Genomic DNA, 16,718 nt, shown 5'->3' with positions numbered 1-16,718 from the left:
AAGGAGAGAATGGCCTGAGCAAGGATGCCAGGTGGAATGTGCAATTGATGTCTAAGTAATGGAGCGAATGCACTGGTGCAGAGGGTCCGCTTGGAGATTGTAGAGATAACTTTGGAGAGATCAGTGGAAAGCTGAGCTCTGTACTTTCCTACTTTTGTAAATTGCTTTCTGACTCCATTGATCAGATTATAGGGAGAATCATCCCTTGATCCCCATGATGTCTACTGTTAGTGGGGCAACGATAGATCTCAAGGTGCTCTCTGTAAACAAAAACATTATCTATTAAGAGCTGCATTTTTATTTTTGGTGTGCAAGCTCCTTGTGAAAAATTTAAGCATACGAAAGGGTAAGAACCAATGAAACATTCATCCCCATGCTGTTCCTTAGTGGTCACTACTATTAATTATTTCCTTTTGCTTAGCCTTCCTGTTATCATTCATTCAGTCAATGAATATTTACTTAATGTCTATTATGGACCCTGGGCACACTACAGTGAACAAGTGTCCCTCTAAAGGATCTTATAGTTTAGGGGAAGGAAATAGTAAACAGCAAGTATATTTAAAATAATTTTACCGAATGGAATTGTTCCATACTGATTCTGTGATTTCTCTTTCCACTTGACAATACATCTTGGGCATCTTTCCAAGACAGTTTGAAGAGTCCTACTTCTTTCATTGATAATTGCTAATATTTCTTGAGCCTCTGCTACGGTCCAGGCACTGTCTCAGTCACAATAATCCTCTGTGGTAAGTAGTATAATGATCACTTTTTTACATGTGAGGAATTGAGGTCCACAGAGGTTTGGGAACTTGCTCACAGTCCCCTGGTGGAGCCAGATCTGAGCCCAGAGATCTGATTCTTTACTCGAGCTCTGCTCCTTGATGGCTGCATAGCACTCTCTGTACAGATGAACCTTACCTTCTTTAGCCAGTTTCTATATTTAAGCCATTTTTGGTTATTTACTATCAGACAGTGCTATAATTGACCTTTTTACAGATGTATATACAAGTTTCTGATCATTTGTAAGGTAAATTTCTAAGAGATGGAAACATACACACTTCTATATTTAAAGGCATTACTCAGTTTCCCTTTGAAATATTAAGTTTTATTTTTCTGGTTTGTTTATTGATTCTTAGAGAGAGAGGAAGGGAGAGGGAGAGAGATAGAACATCGATGAGAGAGAAAATCGATTGGCCACCTCCTGCATGCCCCTCCCCCACCGGGGATTTGGCCCACAACCTGGGCATGTGCCCTGATAGGGAATTGAACTGGTGACCTCTTGGTGCATGGGTTCACGCTCAACCACTAAACCACACTGGCCGGGTTCCCTTTGAAAATAATTTATCAATTTCTATTCCCACTAACAGGGTAGGAGAAAATATTTACATCTTCTTCAACAAAGGGAATGACCAAACTTATAATAGTTGCCGATAAGATAAAAAATGGCAGAGGCTATACCTAATTTTTTTTTTTTTTTTTATTTAAAAGTTTTTCATTGAAAATATTTTAAAAAAATGATTGCTTCATTGCTTAGGATGTTCTTGGTCCTTCTCATCATCCAAAGAAGAAAGCTATCATTCTTGTTTCAAGAATCTGCAGTTTCTTGTGACCTTGGAGCCCTGGAAGGGAAAGGCCCTCCGTTCGCTCTGATCTGGCTCTGCGGAAAACTGAGCGCTCAGTACCAGAATGTTCTAGAACAGTAGAGTTGACAGTGCACAGGGGACCAGCTGATTCTGGGGGTAGAGACATGACTAAAACCTATTTGGTTTCAGCACTTAACTGCAAATCTGATGCAACTTCTGGAAAGTCCATAAATGGCTTTAGACATGTTTAAAAGGAGCCATACTCCTTTCATTTAAAAAATAGTCACAAACCAAAGTATTTTGAGTTCGTCCAATCCTATTTTAAAAACCAGAACGCTCTCAAAGCGATTTTGAATGAAAAAGTCAAGTCTATTTCCCACGTGCATTTGTTCCTTGGCATCCTCAGGGTTAACAGTTTGCTCCTCTGAGCTGAAGTTAAGGATGTTGGGAAACAGGAAGTGTCATTGCTCTTCGTGCTAAATGTTGCTTGATTGTGCTTAGCTTTCATCCTTAAGAGAGTTGAACGCCCCACGTAATGATTAGGAAAACACACAAAAAGACCACTGCTAATTCCTTCATTTCTGAGAAAAACAGGTGGAAACTCCAAAAATGTTTGCTTACCTCCCCCAGCCAAGGGCTGACACAAGTTTGGTAAAGCAGAAGTGGTAGCTGGTCACCCCTTGCGGTCCGCTTTCATCCTCTGAACTCTTGGTTCCCACAGAGGAAGCCACCCTCCCGAAACCAGCCTCTAGGGAGCTTCCTTTTGTTTCTCCAAGATTAACCCGTTCTGTCTGCCCTGGCAGCAGCAGCAGGCAGCTAGCGAAGGAGAGACTCTTCTGGGCTTTTGGTATTTTTCCAAGGAGCATTCTCTCCCCCAATTCCTCACTGGTAGTGAAACCGCTTCCCTACAACGTCTTCCTCTTTTGCTGAGGAGGTGCTGATTCTGATCTGCCACTTAGCAGCTTCTGGTAGTGGTAAGTGGTCAAGAGCGTTTTTCTGGGAGTTGGGCTCAGGTTTTCAAGAATGTCCTCTAGAGACCCAGCTTGTTTTCTAAGTAACTGCTAGAGCTTTCAGAATAGCCTTGCTTTTCTCACTGGCATGGTCATGGAATGGGTACCTGTTTGATCTTCCAGCCCTGCAGGGAAATCGCCCCTTCAGGGAGCCGGGTAGGTCCGGGCTGAGGTGAGTCCGTGGCGAGCTTTCTAGAACTGGTGAACTGGTGAGACTAACAGGAGTGTTAGCTTTGTGCTGTTCGGGGCTTTCTTGTTCTCTCTCCCAGGTTGCTGTTTTTATCTTCTGTGTGGTTGAGGCTTAGCAAATAGTCTTTATTATTCTCCTCTTAGTAAAAAATAAGTTTGGGGAAAGTTAGTTGGGTTTTGGGAAATAGGACATTTTCTTTGAGGTTGACATTTTTTACCCTCTTATCAATCATCTATTAAATAGCAATGAGAGCAACACCAGTGTACTTTTTTTCTATTTTGGTTTGTATTTCTCACTTCCTTTGGTAGAAGTGGGTTTTAGTGTTTCTCGGGGGGTTGGTAGCTCGTACGTCTGTTCCAGGTATTGTTTATTCTGTGGTCAATTCTCGCTTTGGATAGAGACAGTGTGCCACTAAACTCTTCCTCTGAGGCTTGAGGGATACGCTTTCAGTTCTGACAAGTGTCTGAAAAGAAAATAACTGATCCTTCTAGCTGTTTTGTTGATAGACGCGAGGGAGTCTCAGGTCCCTGGTTAACAATTAGCTGTTTTGACGAAAAAGAAAACTGGCAAGAAACATTAATTGGGGGCTGAAGGATTTATTAGAAAGAAGGTGAGGAAATATGGTATCGCAGATGTGATTCCAACACCTGTGCCCAGAGGTGTCACCTTGCTCAGGCGTTGCTCCCCCTTTACAGCAAAACGTAAATTCAAAGTCATTTTTTAACTTACATTCGTTTACTTTGTGCTTTTATATTGTTTCATCATGCATGCATCATTACAAAGGAGGGGGCAAGTGATTTTTGTGTGTGCCCTTGGCAGATTTATATTTTTGCACACGAGGATTTCATTTTGTGTTTACACGGTAAATGAGAAATTTTTATTTAGTAGGGCAAGGCTTAACCTGTCATTTCAAAGTAAACTGGAAATTGTAGCTCCTCCGTGAAATAAAACTTCTTAATGTATGTATTCTAGATACTTGCAAGGCACGGACAAGAATTAGATGCTAGTATTTGTTTTCAGGATTTCTCATGAAAGGTCACAGAAAACGGTAACCTCCGAGTGTTACACATTTGTAGCACATGCCTCAAGTCACTTAACTTCTCAGCAATGACACATATTTTTAAGTATTAACAAATACATTTCTGAATATAAGTGTTAAATATTATCATCATTGTATCTGTGGAAACCAATTCCTTCTTTAGTTTGAGGCCACCTTTCTTTCCTCTCTCCTTTTCTTTAGCCAACTCTGTTTTGCGGAGCACCTACCCTTTGCCAGGCCCTGAGCAAGGTGCCCAGAGGACGAGAGCAGGTTAAGAAAGCCACACGCTTCATTTCAATGTATCCTTCCATGACCCTTCTTTTGAGGTTGAGTGTTCTCTAGGACTTTGTCTTTGTCCTTTTATTGACACATCCTTACCCTCTGTCTTCTCCTCACTTTTCTTTATTCTTGTTCTTCTTGAGTGAGATCATTCATCCCCATGACTTCAACATTTCCTTATATGTCGATTCTAAGTCTACAAGTCTGTCTTTTCTCTTTTTTTGGTATCCTCTCCCAAGGATATTTTTCTATTTATTATCCAATAGAGTGGGAGGAAGACAGGGAGGGAGGGAGGGGGGAGAGAGAGAGAGAGAGAGAGAGAGAGAGAGAGAGAGAGATTGACGTGAGAGAGATACATCTACTGGTTGCCTCCCCATGACCCGACCAGGGCTAGGGATGAACCACAACAGAGGTATGTGCCTTTGACCGGAATCAAACCTGAGACTAATTGGTCCTTGGGCCAATGCTCTAACCACTGAGCAAACCGGCCAGGGCTGTCTTTTCTCTTTAGTGCTGAGGATATTTTCAATGATCAAGAGGCATTTCAAGTCTAATGTGTTCAAACTGAACCTATTCCTGCTCCCGCTCCCACACCTTCTCCTCCTTTTCCCTTCGTGGCTGTATTTGACATTTTGGATAATGGCACCTCTATCCCCTCAGGTGAAAAACCTGCAAGTCACCCCAGATTTCACCTTGCTCTGCACCCTAACATATAGACTATTTATAAACTCTGTCAATTCAATGGCAGAAGCATTTCTTGAATCAGCTCTACTTGCCTGTTGTCATTGATCCCCCTCTCTTTCCACGCCAGTCCATGCCAGTTCCTCCTAAAAACTCTGATGGCATGCACTTACAGAGAGCGAGAGCAAGGGGAAAAAGACGGTGGACAAGGGGGGCTGGATTCTGATCACACGTTCTATGGAGAGACCTCTTCCGCCTTCTCATTACCTGCAGATCAACCACAATCTCTTGACTGTGGCGATGCTCTGTCACCTCATCTATCCAATGGGGATGTGGAGAGTCCCTGCCCATCGCGTTCTGGTGAGGATTAGACGAGAAGGTAGATGTCAAGTGCTGAGCATGAGGTCAAGTACCCAGTGAACGAGAGCAGTGATGGTGACAACGATGAAGATGAGGACTTCTTTCAGAATCCCTCTCATCTATTTTGCCATATCACACCACATTCCTCCACGCTCCCTCAGTCTGATTGCCATGGCTGTCACTGCTCCCAAAGCTTCTCTTCTCTGTCACACTTGATCTTTCCACATGTTGCTCCTTTTCCTGGTTCTTACCTCATTGTATTATGCAAACTCTTCTTTTTCTTTCAAAAGAATTCTACTTGGGCCCGGCTGGTGTGACTCAGTGGTTGAGCATCGACCCACGCACCAAGAGGTCACCGGTTCAATTTCAGGTCAGGGCATATGCCCAGGTTGTGGGCTTGATCCCCAGTGGGGGGCATGCAGGGGGCGGCCAATGGATGTTCTTTCTCATCGATGTTTTTATCTCTCTCTCCCTCTCCCTTCCTCTCTCTCTAAATTCAATAAAAAAAAGTTTTTGCTTTTAAAAAATAATTCTACTTGGAATCACCAACTGTGAGGTCTTAGCTGACTCTGCAAAGCAAGCTTGGTGTCTCCCTTTCCTCTGACTCCATAGTTCTTGCTCCTTCCTTCTGTTATAGCCTGCAGTTGCCATTCTAATGATTCATCCATGTGTCTGCCTGTCTTGTATTCCTCAGACTGTAGGCTTTTGAAGGACAGATAGGGTGTGATGATCCTTGCCTCTACCTGCCCAGCCTAGGTTTGACATAGAATAGGCACCTGATAAATGTGTGATGATTGAACATCAGTAGGGATGGCTCTCAACTTTGAGAGGAGGTTTTCTACTTGTGGAGAGTTAAAATACACTTAATAACAAGAGCTTTCTTTCTGCATATTAACTTTGTAGCAGGAGGCACTGTGCTAATTCCTTTACAGGCATGACCTCATCTAGATTGCCAAATGATCCCACGAGTTTCCCTGATTGTCTCTGTTTACAGATAAGAAAACCCAGGCTTAGAAGGGGGTGGAACTTGCTGGAGGTTACAGAACCAGCAGGACCAAATCCAGTCTTCTGACTCTAGCTTTGGCGGATGAACGAGGAAGTGAGAAGGGGAAGGCCCATGACCAGGCCAGGGGAGGCGTGTTTGGGAGAGAAAGGCAGGACGAGAAGGAGGGTGAAACTACACAAAGGAAGGCTAGGAAAGGAAGAGAAAGGAAAAAGAAAAGAAAACTAGGAGACTAAGTTGGAAGGTAAACGGGATAAACAAGAGGAGGCAGGGGAACAGGGTTCCCGCTGCTTTAGAAGTTTGTGGCTGGATAACAGCTGCATGCCTAACGGAATATAAACAGACTTCGGTGTTGACATGACAACTCACAACAAAATCAATCTGATGTATATTACACGGGAAATAGAATAATTTATTGTTGAGGTATGGTAGTTAGATATAATTGCTAAGCAATTTATAAATTTGGCTGTACTCACCATCACTTTTATAAACATACATATACACACACAGACTGGCTTAAAATTTTTTCCCTTCTATTTTTGTTCATTATCTACAATCTGTATGCATTATGGTTATTGGCAGCTGTCACGGACACCAAACATGATTACAACATCATCTCCACTCTTCCACCCTTACATCACACTTAAAGTTACACCCCCACAGGACAGAGGCCTGGGCTGCTTCCTTACCCCTCACTGGTCTCACATTCCAAGGCTGAGCTCTCCCTGTCCCACCAAGATCTCTCTTCCCTGGGGTCTTAGAGCTGTGCTTCAGCACGTCCATCCCTCAGCAGCCCCAGGGAGCCAGGGAATATTTTTGGCTGGCAGGCGTGGTTGCCAACAGACAGGACTGCAAGGTGGCGATGTTGGGGGTGGGAGGACTCAATGAAGCTTTGCTTTTTAGCCCCTGGGAACATAGGGCCAGTGGGAGGAAAGGGCAGGGGTAGGACAGGAGAAGACGGAAGGCATCACGAGGAGAGAAGGGGCTGGTTCCTGAATCCTGCCATCCCAGCTTCCCATCCTCAGGCCTCACTATTGCTCAAGCAGGTGGGCTTTTCAAGGCTTACCTAAGCTCACCCTGGTGCTGTCCTCCCCGAAAGCTCCCCTTTTTTCCACTCTTGGTTGGGTCAGTCCTCAGAGGTGGGTTAGAAAGCAAGTGCTGTCGTGAGAAATATGAAGGAAAGTTAGGAAAACAGGAAAAGGAAACTGGGAGATTGAAAAAGGGGAAAGGTAGAGTGTAGGAAAGACAGACTGCGGAGGAGGTTAGGTGGAGAGGGAACACTTTTATGGGGTGAACTGTATATACCTGTGTATTTAACCTCACAACACCTCTGGGAGGAAGGCATTATTATCTTTATTTTATAGATTCAGAGATTGAGTCTCAGGAAGAGAAAGTAACTTGGCGGAAATACCATTAGAGACAAAGTAGCTGAGCTGAGATTGGAATCCTGTTATCCCAAAAGTCCCTCCTGCACAGAATAATATCTCCAGAAGGGAAGAGGAAGCCAAGCAGAACAGAGCAGAGTCTGGAGAATAGAAAGAGAGGAGGGCAGGAGGTCCTCACAGGGGGTGAGGTCTGGGAATTGAGCTCAATGAAGCTGGATGGGTCCCTTCCCCCTTGGCCCTTCTTGTCCCTGAGTCCTAAGAATCAGAGAGAAGCCACTACTCAAAGGAAGTAGGAGATTCCTCCCGGTGGGGACATTCCAGGTCTTCCCTAGACCCTGCAATGAAGCCAGACACGCAGGGGGCTCACCTGGGCTTATTTGCCCAGAGAGAACTGCCAAGAATCTGCCCCGTCCTATTCTGTCCTGTGACTGCTCCTATCTCTTTCCTAACTGCCCTGGCTCCTTTCTTTTCCAATCTCCTCTGATTCCTTTACCCTTCTGTCACTTTACCTCACAGTTTCAATCTTTCTCTTTCCACTGGTTCTGCTCCCTCAGTTTATACCCATGGCTCTGTCTTCCTACTGTAAACACATTTCTTTAAAGTCTCATTACCCATTCACACGTGTCTCCTTTACTTACTGCAGAATGTCTTGAAGGAGTTACATTCACTGTCCTCATTTCATCCTAACATTTATGTAGATACTCTGACAAAGAAAGCCTTAACGATAACTAATATAATGCACTTTCATTGGGTGCCCCATCCCCAACAGCCCCTTTGGGCAGGTTCTGAGGCTTACAGAGCTTATTTACCCCGGTTCTGCGAGGAAATAGTAGAAAAAGCAGGAATCCAAGATTGGGCTGTTTTTTTTCCAAAGGACAAGCTTCCAGCCACCACATCCTGTTGCCCCTTGAGCAGGTCAGTAGGCTATCCCCTTGGAGGCTTTTGGTGAGTTTACTATGGCCAGAGTGGTTGTTTGTCTTGTATACTTTGGACCATACTTCAATAGCATAACAAAACCAGATCTGTCTTTCTGGGACAGACTAATATTAGCTCAGGAGACTGATGATATAAACTAAAAATGACAATGTATTAATTCAAAATGTGTAATTGGCCCTGGCTGGGTAGCTCAGTTGGTTAGAGCATCATCCCGATACACCAAGGTTGCAGGTTCCATCCCTGGTTAGAGCACATACGAGAATCAACCAATGAATAGGTAAATAAGTGGAACAACAAATCTCTCTCTCTTTCTCTCTCAAATCAATCAATTAAAAAGAAGTGTAAGAAGACTCCCAGGAGCACTGGCGGGACTAGCACACGACTAGCACATTCTTTCCCTGCAGATGGAATTCTGTGGGAAAGCAAGTCGTTATCAGCAGGTTGCCTAGTGATCATGGAACTGGAGTAGGGGGATTAACTACAATAACTTGATTGTTGAAGGGCCTTGAATCATGAATGGGCATTTCCATCTAATCCTTTGCTTAAAGCATTGAGTTACTTGGGTGTACCCATTTTCACTGTAAGTAGAAACCTCCCTGAGGAACCATAACATGAACAGGATGCCCTCCTCTGCTGCTTCAACTGGGATGTCTTGTTATCACCCTCAACCTCAAGGTCTGAAACCAACTCCTTATTTTTTCGAAACAAACTGGAGCCATTTTTTTTTTTCTTTTCATCAGAAGAATTCTTTTCTGTGACCAAGAGTCAAAACCTGAACTTGAAATGTAAACAAAAATAAATTTTTCATGCAAGCATAACTTTCAATCATTTAGAAAAAAGTACTTGTTGCATTTTAAATTAATGAATGCACACAAACTAGTTATTTCTTAGGCACTCCTTTCTCTTCTTACTTTTCCCATACCCCTATTTTTTATAAAACGTCCCAAGGACTTTCACACAAGGAAACAACCATTTTAATCCCTTGCATAAGATGAAGTCAAGGGTAAGAAAAGACCTGCCTGGCAGCTTTCCTCTTTTCCTCTGTTTCGGAGTCATTTCAAAAAAGAAGGAATGTATCCATGGAAATATTGTTTGCAAGATTTCATTTTAGCAAACCTTTTCTCTCGTGTGATTTTGTTTGCTCTCTTTTCTTAGACCTTCACTGATCCAAAAGTTCCACAAAAGATGACTTTTTCTTTATTCCGATATCCTTTAGAGGTGAAGCAAGTGTCAGCTGGAATATTCTGGTGAGTGGATGAATGTGCAAGAATAAAAGTACTAACTATTGCTTTCTCTAAGTGAAACTAGAATATGTTACAGTAGTATGACTCCTCCTGAAGGTGCCTAGATTGCTATTGTTACAAGGAGAAGATCAGATCGGAGGAAGCATAGACCTGGTCAATTCTTAATTTTTGTTGTAACTTTATGCCTTAGAGAATAAAAACAGTTGATTGAGATTGGGAGGGAGAGAGGGGGTGAAGGGAGAGAGAGAAACATCGATGTGAGAGAGACACATTGACTGGTTGCCACTGACACGACCCCAACCAGGGCCAGGGACAAACTGCGACCAAGGTACGTGCCCTTAGCGGGAACTGAACCAAACACTCTAACCCCTGAGCCAAACCGGCCAGGGCTATCTAGGGGCTTTTAAAATGAGCAGCTCTTTTGGAGAATCTAACATAAGAGAGGGAAAGGATTACAGGGATAGTTTCTCTTCAGTTGCTTTTATGTTGCGCAAATATATTTAGGTTCATCTCTTGTACTGGTTGTTAGTACTAATCCCTCAAAGCAATATAGCAAACCAATAAGGAGAAGGAAAGAATAAGTTGGCCAGTGGCCAGTACTCTCAGCTTTCTGAGAGATTCAATTTCTTTTTTGCGCCTGCATTTTCATGGCCACCTGTCAGGGTGCAGGGCCCCTTTTGCCATGTTGCTTAAAGAATCGCTCTTCCTTTCACCTGCCCAGGGACTCTGCGCCTGTGAAACAGAGCACGTTCACTCAGTCCTCAGAGTTTTCCAGCCCTTACCAGTTGGCTTAGAGCTTGCTGATGAGCCTTAACCTCCTGTCCAGATGGGGCCGTTAGATCCAGATGTCAATGTCTCAGAATCCATTCATCACTCTCCCTGTTGCCATTTTGATCTGTTGTGATGATTTTTTTGGGGAACAAAGATAGCCCTTTGGACAGAAACCCACGTTTATCCATGTTATTTCTCACAGGAAGTCTTCATCTCAAAAAATGCTTTTTGTGCCTCTTTTTTTATAACCAGACTGCCTCTTGTCTTCCTCCCCCCAAATTAGCTCATTTCCACCTTCTTTCTCGTGTACTTCAGTTTTCCTGCATCACTCTTTCTACTGTTAACCATACATTGCTCGTCCTCGGAGATTTCTCCTAGGCTGGGTGTAAGGGTACACAGGAGGATGGGGACCAACTAGAGGGAGGGGGCAGTCAAGAAAGCCATGACGGCCCCTAGCTTGGGGAGATCAAAGGCGCTTGGGGCTGGGGTCTGGGAAGGAATAGTTACTCAAAGGGAAGTGCCTTTAGCACTGGAAAGCCCTTGCTCCATTCCTCTTAGAAATTGAGGACAGCAAACATTTTTTTTTTTTTCATTTAACAAATGTGTATTAAGCTTTGCCATATGCCAGATACTGGAGATACAACTATGGACCAGATAGATGAGGTCTCTGACCTACTGGAGTTTGTGGGCTACTGACAAAACAGCCAATGTAACTGGCAAGTATGTTCTAGCAGTGGTTCTCAACCTCCCTAATGCCCTGACCCTTTAATACAGTTCCTCATGTTGTGGTGACCCCCAACCATAAAATTATTTTCATTGCTACTTCCTAACTGTAATTTTGCTACTGTTATGTCTTAGGCAACTCCTGTGAAAGGGTTGTTTGACCCCCAAAGGGGTCATGACCCACAGGCTGAGAACCGCTGCAGAGAGATAGGGGCTCTGAAATGAAAAGTTCTGGTTTCTATGGGGGCACATAGGAGGTGTTCCTATCTCTAATTTGGGGGACCAGGAAGACCTTTTAGAGGAAGTGATGCATGAGTTGACATTGAAAAGATGAATAACAGTTAGGTGAAAGGGTTGGAGATGGGGTTAGACGGCAACAGGCAGAAGGAAGAGCATGTGTGAAGACCCTCAAACACAAAGAAGTCTAGATGTGACAGGGTGCAAGGAGGAACGAGGCCTGTGAGGAGAGTGATCACGGATCAGGCGAGAAAGATGAGCAGGGACCAGGTTGCAGAGGGTCCAAAAAATCATGTAAGAATTTGACTTCTTTTTCTAAGGCCAATGGGCAGTGATTGGAGTGTTTTAAGCAGGGGGCATGACATGATGCCATTAACCTTTCAAAGGATGACTCTGCTTCAATGTGGACCCTGGTCTATTGTGGCCAAGGCTGGAGTAGGGAAACCTCTTAGGAGGGACGCAAGGGAAAAGCAATCAGTAGTCAGCAGGCATGTCCTAGAGGCTGGGGTGGAAGGAGCAGTGAGGAGGCGAAGGAGGGATTTTCTTGGGCAGCTTTGTTGGCATTTGGTAGATGTGGGCGGAGGAACAAAAGTGTCGCGTATGTGAGGATCCGTCCCTGCTTCTGGTAGCACCTGGCAGCACCTGGCGGCAGTATCCCCATCTTCTCGCTCAGGTTTATGGGGTTTAGTAACTGGTCCTTATAAAAACAGTGGATTCCACAAAGTGTCGATGGCCCTATTTGTCAGGAGGCTGAGCCCTCAGCAGGCTCTTGGTTTCCTAGATGTGGTGAGTGGGAACTCATGGATCTGCGGAGCATGACAGAGAGAAATATCCATGGTTTCAGGCTTTTTAGACGGAAAGATTTCTAGTGCAGCAGTGGGCATCTTGTTTTGTGACTAAGCCCTAAGCATTGCTCTTCCTCTTTTTTGGTCTTCTTCTAACTGACCAACTTTTAAAAGTGTTTACTGCATCCTGCCACACCACTTCTTTGAGCAGGAAGCCAACAAGTCGTTTCCCTCTCTATCCGAAAGAGCACACGTTCAGTACCTCTGTCCACCTTGCCATGCGTTTGCTAAGGAGCCTGAGTTCATTTCCATGGTCTATTGGGTTCCAAATGTTTGAAATCATTTGTTTGCCCCTTTATTTATTTTAAGTCTTTAATCTGGTTTATTATATCAAGAAATTAGACCACATGTAGAGAAAAATTGGAAGATAAAAATGACATAATTCTGTTTTTTTTTTTCGTGTGTGTGTGTGTGTGTGTGTGTGTGTGTGTGTGTAATTACCTGGAGAAGACTAAACACATGAGAATAAATTGAGGAAAAATTTTGAACTGTATTTTGTTTCTCTAGAACCTGGCTGATTATTTCCTTTCACATGTAACTCCCACGATTTAGCAGTGGTTCCCAGCTCCGGCTATGAGAAGGGATCACCTATAGTGTTTGAATAAAAGGCAGATACTTATATAAATGTCTAATCACTATGCTGTACATCTGAAACTAGTATATCAACTGTAATTGAAAATAAAAAGGCAGATACTATAGCTTCACCCCTGAGATATTCTGATTCATAGAGCTTGGGGATATATTAGAAAATTTGGCTCAGTTTTCATGCCAAATTGAATAGTACACTTGTCCTTATCTTAAGCTTGTCTATATAGCCTTTATAGTATAACTAGATTATTTGTATATAGAATTATTCTTATCTAGTTAGATTTAAGCCTGAGACATGGGATCCTTATTATGCCAATGACTTCCTACTCACCTAGATTTGACTAGGAAGAAAGTCAAAGATGGAACTTTATAATTAATAAGTGTTTTTCAAATACTAATGTTATGTGCTCTTTTTGCTTTCTTATGTAGGCCAATTGTTGAGGCCTGGTGAAAAATATTTGGTGAAATAATGTTCTACAGTAAAAAGAAATCACGTGGTAAGTATTGAGTTCTTCATATGATACAAAGTGCATGTGATTTTTAAATTAAATTAAAATTTATTTTGTGGAGGAGTAATTTATATACAAAGAGCACACAAATCTTAAATGTTTAGTTTGATGAGCTCTGACAATTGTATATTCCTGAGTAACTACCACCTAAAAACAAGATATAGAACATTTCTATCACCCCAGAAAGTTCCCTTATGCCCCTTTCATTCATTCTTGCATTCCACACAACCATGTATGATTTCTATCAGATTAGTTTTGCTTGTCTTTGAAACTAACAAATGAAATAATACAGCACATATTCTTATCTTCTTTTACTCAGCATAAGGCTTTTTGATATACATCCATATAGTTGCAAGTATCAATAGTTTGTTCTTCATTTTTTCTTTTTAAGCAATATTACACTGTATGAATACACTGATATTTAAAACTTAAGATCACACAGTTAGAAATAATGTTGGTTCATGATGGCAGGAAACACATGTTGTTTTCTTGGTTGGGTAATTGGTCTAGCTGAACAGCATGAACAATATTCCAGTTTCTTTAATATAGCATCTCAGCCAGAGAGTATTGATGTTCTCTTTTCCCTCTAGTTAGTGACAGACCATTATGTAATTTTTTCTTTAGTACACGTGTATTCAATTAATTACTGCTATTTTCTTGATCTTTGACCATAGATTTTTTTGGAGACGAATGGCTGGGTTGTTTCATGGTGCAATCCATTCTCTTTTTTGAGTACTTAGTTATTGCAACATTCAGGCTTCTAATGAGCTGAAATCTGTCTCAATGTAGTTTCTACCCAGAGTTCATTAGTTGTAGCCTCTGGGACAATACTTTTATTAATCCAAATGCCAATCTAAGAGTTTAGAGCTACTGTCATCATTTTTTATTTTTCAAATGAAATGATTTATTTATATCAAATCACTATTTATATCAAATCACTAATATAATCTTAGTAGTGTAAGCATCAGGTTGACCAGCTTCAACGGGGACACGTTTCCTACAGGATTTACTGCTGTAGAAGTTACTGTGTTTTGGCGACACAGCTGGGTCTGTCCCTGCACTGGTGCTGATTTGCAGAGAAAGCTGAGGCCAGTCCCTTCCTCTTGGACTTGTTACAATGGACACAGGACTTGAGGGACTGACACTGTTTCACTATCGTTTGCATCACCACGATTGTGAATGATGTGTCTTTAGGTTATAGCAATTCCTGTAGATCTGGTATAGACTGGCAAGCTTTTATAACCTAAAAGAGTCACTCATTTATACAGTCACCAAATGTTTTTAAGCCCTTATGATATACAAGGCAGTGCCGACCTTTCTTGACTTCAAGTAGCTTTTTAGAATTCAATAAAATAGATGTATCCTCACACAGCCGTCAAGTTTATAGTAGCAGTGATCACTTAAAAACAGTTTGCTAAACATTACTACAAATGGTAGATTTGCCAGAGGAGCACAGACTTCTGATCTGCCTGGGGTTGTCAGGGGAAAAATCACGCAGACGTATTTTACCCCAGTGAGATATATAATAACCTGCAGCATTTAATCAAGACATACTCGCATTTATACCAAATTTTACAGCATCATTAAGAAGCTTGGGCTCTTGGTGATGTAAATGAAAATAGAACAGGCCAGCCACGGTGCGAGAAAACAATGACTTTCTCCCAGATATGCTCTATTATTTATTATCTCCACATTTCTATAAATCTCACATTCTTCAAGATGTAAAAATTTCCAGCTAATAGACTCAAATATTTAACAAATGATGATTACAGTCTATCCTCTGTTCTTTGTACTTCACCCTTTCTGTATGGCTTGAAGGGAGGCCTGAGGACAAATCATGTTAAAGCAAAGATGTGCTTTTCTACAAAGCAGCCAAGGAGAGCATTGTTCATATGTAAAATACCTATTTCAGATTTGATGTAGCTTAGTAACATGGAAAGCAAGACGAGTAGATAGTTAGAGGCTTTCTTTAAACGACTAAAGCTGTTCTTGACTCCACCACATGAAGCCACGGAGCCGGCACACGTCACTCCGCAGGGGAGCCCTGAGCATGTTTGCGGGTGTGGGGTGGGAAAATCAGACCAGGGTCACATGATCTCTTTTGTGGACCCTTCCTCCAAAAATATTAAAAATTATATTTTATGATTATGGGTATAAAGACACATATAATTGAAATAAAATTCATTACTATGTATCCATCATTATTATATTTATTTTTTCCTTCTGATCTTAAAATATGTGAACATTTAAACACTTGTGTGTGCCCCTTAGAGTACTGTGGACACTAGGCACTGCGTCTGCTGACCCACGAATGAGGCAGGTTTTGGTTGTTTACTTACCTGCTTCTTAGGCATTTTTTTTTATCCTCACCCGAGGACATTTTTGCATTTATCTTCAGATAGAGCAGGAGGGAGAGAGGGAGGAAGAGAGAGGAAAACATCGACATGAGAAAGACACATCGACTGGTTGCCACCCACACAATCCCATCTGGGGCCAGGGACAAACTGCTGCGGAGGTACATGCCCTTAGAGGAAACTGAACCCGGGACTCTCTGGTCCACAGGCCAACGCTCTAACCGCCGAGCCATGGCTCAGGCATGTTTTTGAGCATACAATCTTTAGCAGGTACTGCGTTGGTCCTGCAGTAAAGGGCTGGTTATGAGATAGATGAATAGTATTGGAACCTATCCTTACGGGTACCATATCAATGCCTAAAACGTACATGTATGTGTATAATGCATATGTTTAAAGAGTGTTATTTCTTCATGGGACAAAAACAAATCTGAAAGCTGTTTCTCAAGCAGTTTTGCAGTCCTGTGAAGGAGTTAGTTTTGTTTATCTTGCTTTTTGTCTACTATAGTAATTTGTCTGTAACACTGGATAGAATTTTTTCAAAATCATCTATTTTCTTATGTTAGTGAACAATGAGGCCAGGGCCATGAAGTGCCAATCATTACCGACCCATCGTGGTTAAGACAGTGCTGCTTCCCAAACTCTCTCTCCTAACTTTGGGGTAAGGATTGGCTAAGGAGCTGTCTTCTGCATCTTTGTAGCTGTTGGTGTCCAGAGGGGAAAGGGCATTGGAATTTTTTTTTTTGTGCCAGAAGGGAGGCCCCTTATCTGAATCCTAGCACCATCTGACACGAGGCAAAGTGTGAGGGGGAGGAATGAGAGTGGAAGAGACCATGATTTCAGCCCCTGTGGCTAAAATATTTTACTTTTGCAAATAAAAACAAAACAAATAAACGAGGCACACTCACCTTGGGCTCCTCTCAGGGCCTTGGAATGGAAAGTGCAGTGAGGTGAGCTGAAGCTGAAGCTTCTTTGGTTTTATGG

General features: G+C 42.4%; 1 protein-coding gene across 7 annotated transcripts in view; it reads left to right on the top strand.

Annotated features, from left to right (window-relative positions):
* Positions 1 to 16,718, top strand: part of ATP8B4 (ATPase phospholipid transporting 8B4 (putative)) — a 254,349-nt gene that overhangs the window by 13,340 nt on the left and 224,291 nt on the right. The window contains exons 1-3 of one of the 7 annotated variants that reach the window (XM_036258114.1): positions 2,246 to 2,557; positions 9,622 to 9,713; positions 13,304 to 13,371. In XM_036258114.1, coding sequence (XP_036114007.1) covers positions 13,344 to 13,371 — 28 coding nt within the window. In that variant the 5' untranslated portion in view covers positions 2,246 to 2,557; positions 9,622 to 9,713; positions 13,304 to 13,343. Of the gene's footprint in view, positions 1 to 2,245; positions 2,766 to 8,272; positions 8,446 to 9,621; positions 9,714 to 13,303; positions 13,372 to 16,718 lie in introns of those variants that run through there. The other 6 variants (XM_036258058.1, XM_036258075.1, XM_036258067.1 and 3 more) reach the window with 6 other exon arrangements.

Source organism: Molossus molossus, unplaced genomic scaffold (genome assembly GCF_014108415.1).
Source record: "Molossus molossus isolate mMolMol1 unplaced genomic scaffold, mMolMol1.p scaffold_m16_p_1, whole genome shotgun sequence".
Lineage (NCBI taxonomy): Eukaryota > Metazoa > Chordata > Mammalia > Chiroptera > Molossidae > Molossus > Molossus molossus.
This window is presented reverse-complemented; position numbering and strand designations above follow the sequence as displayed.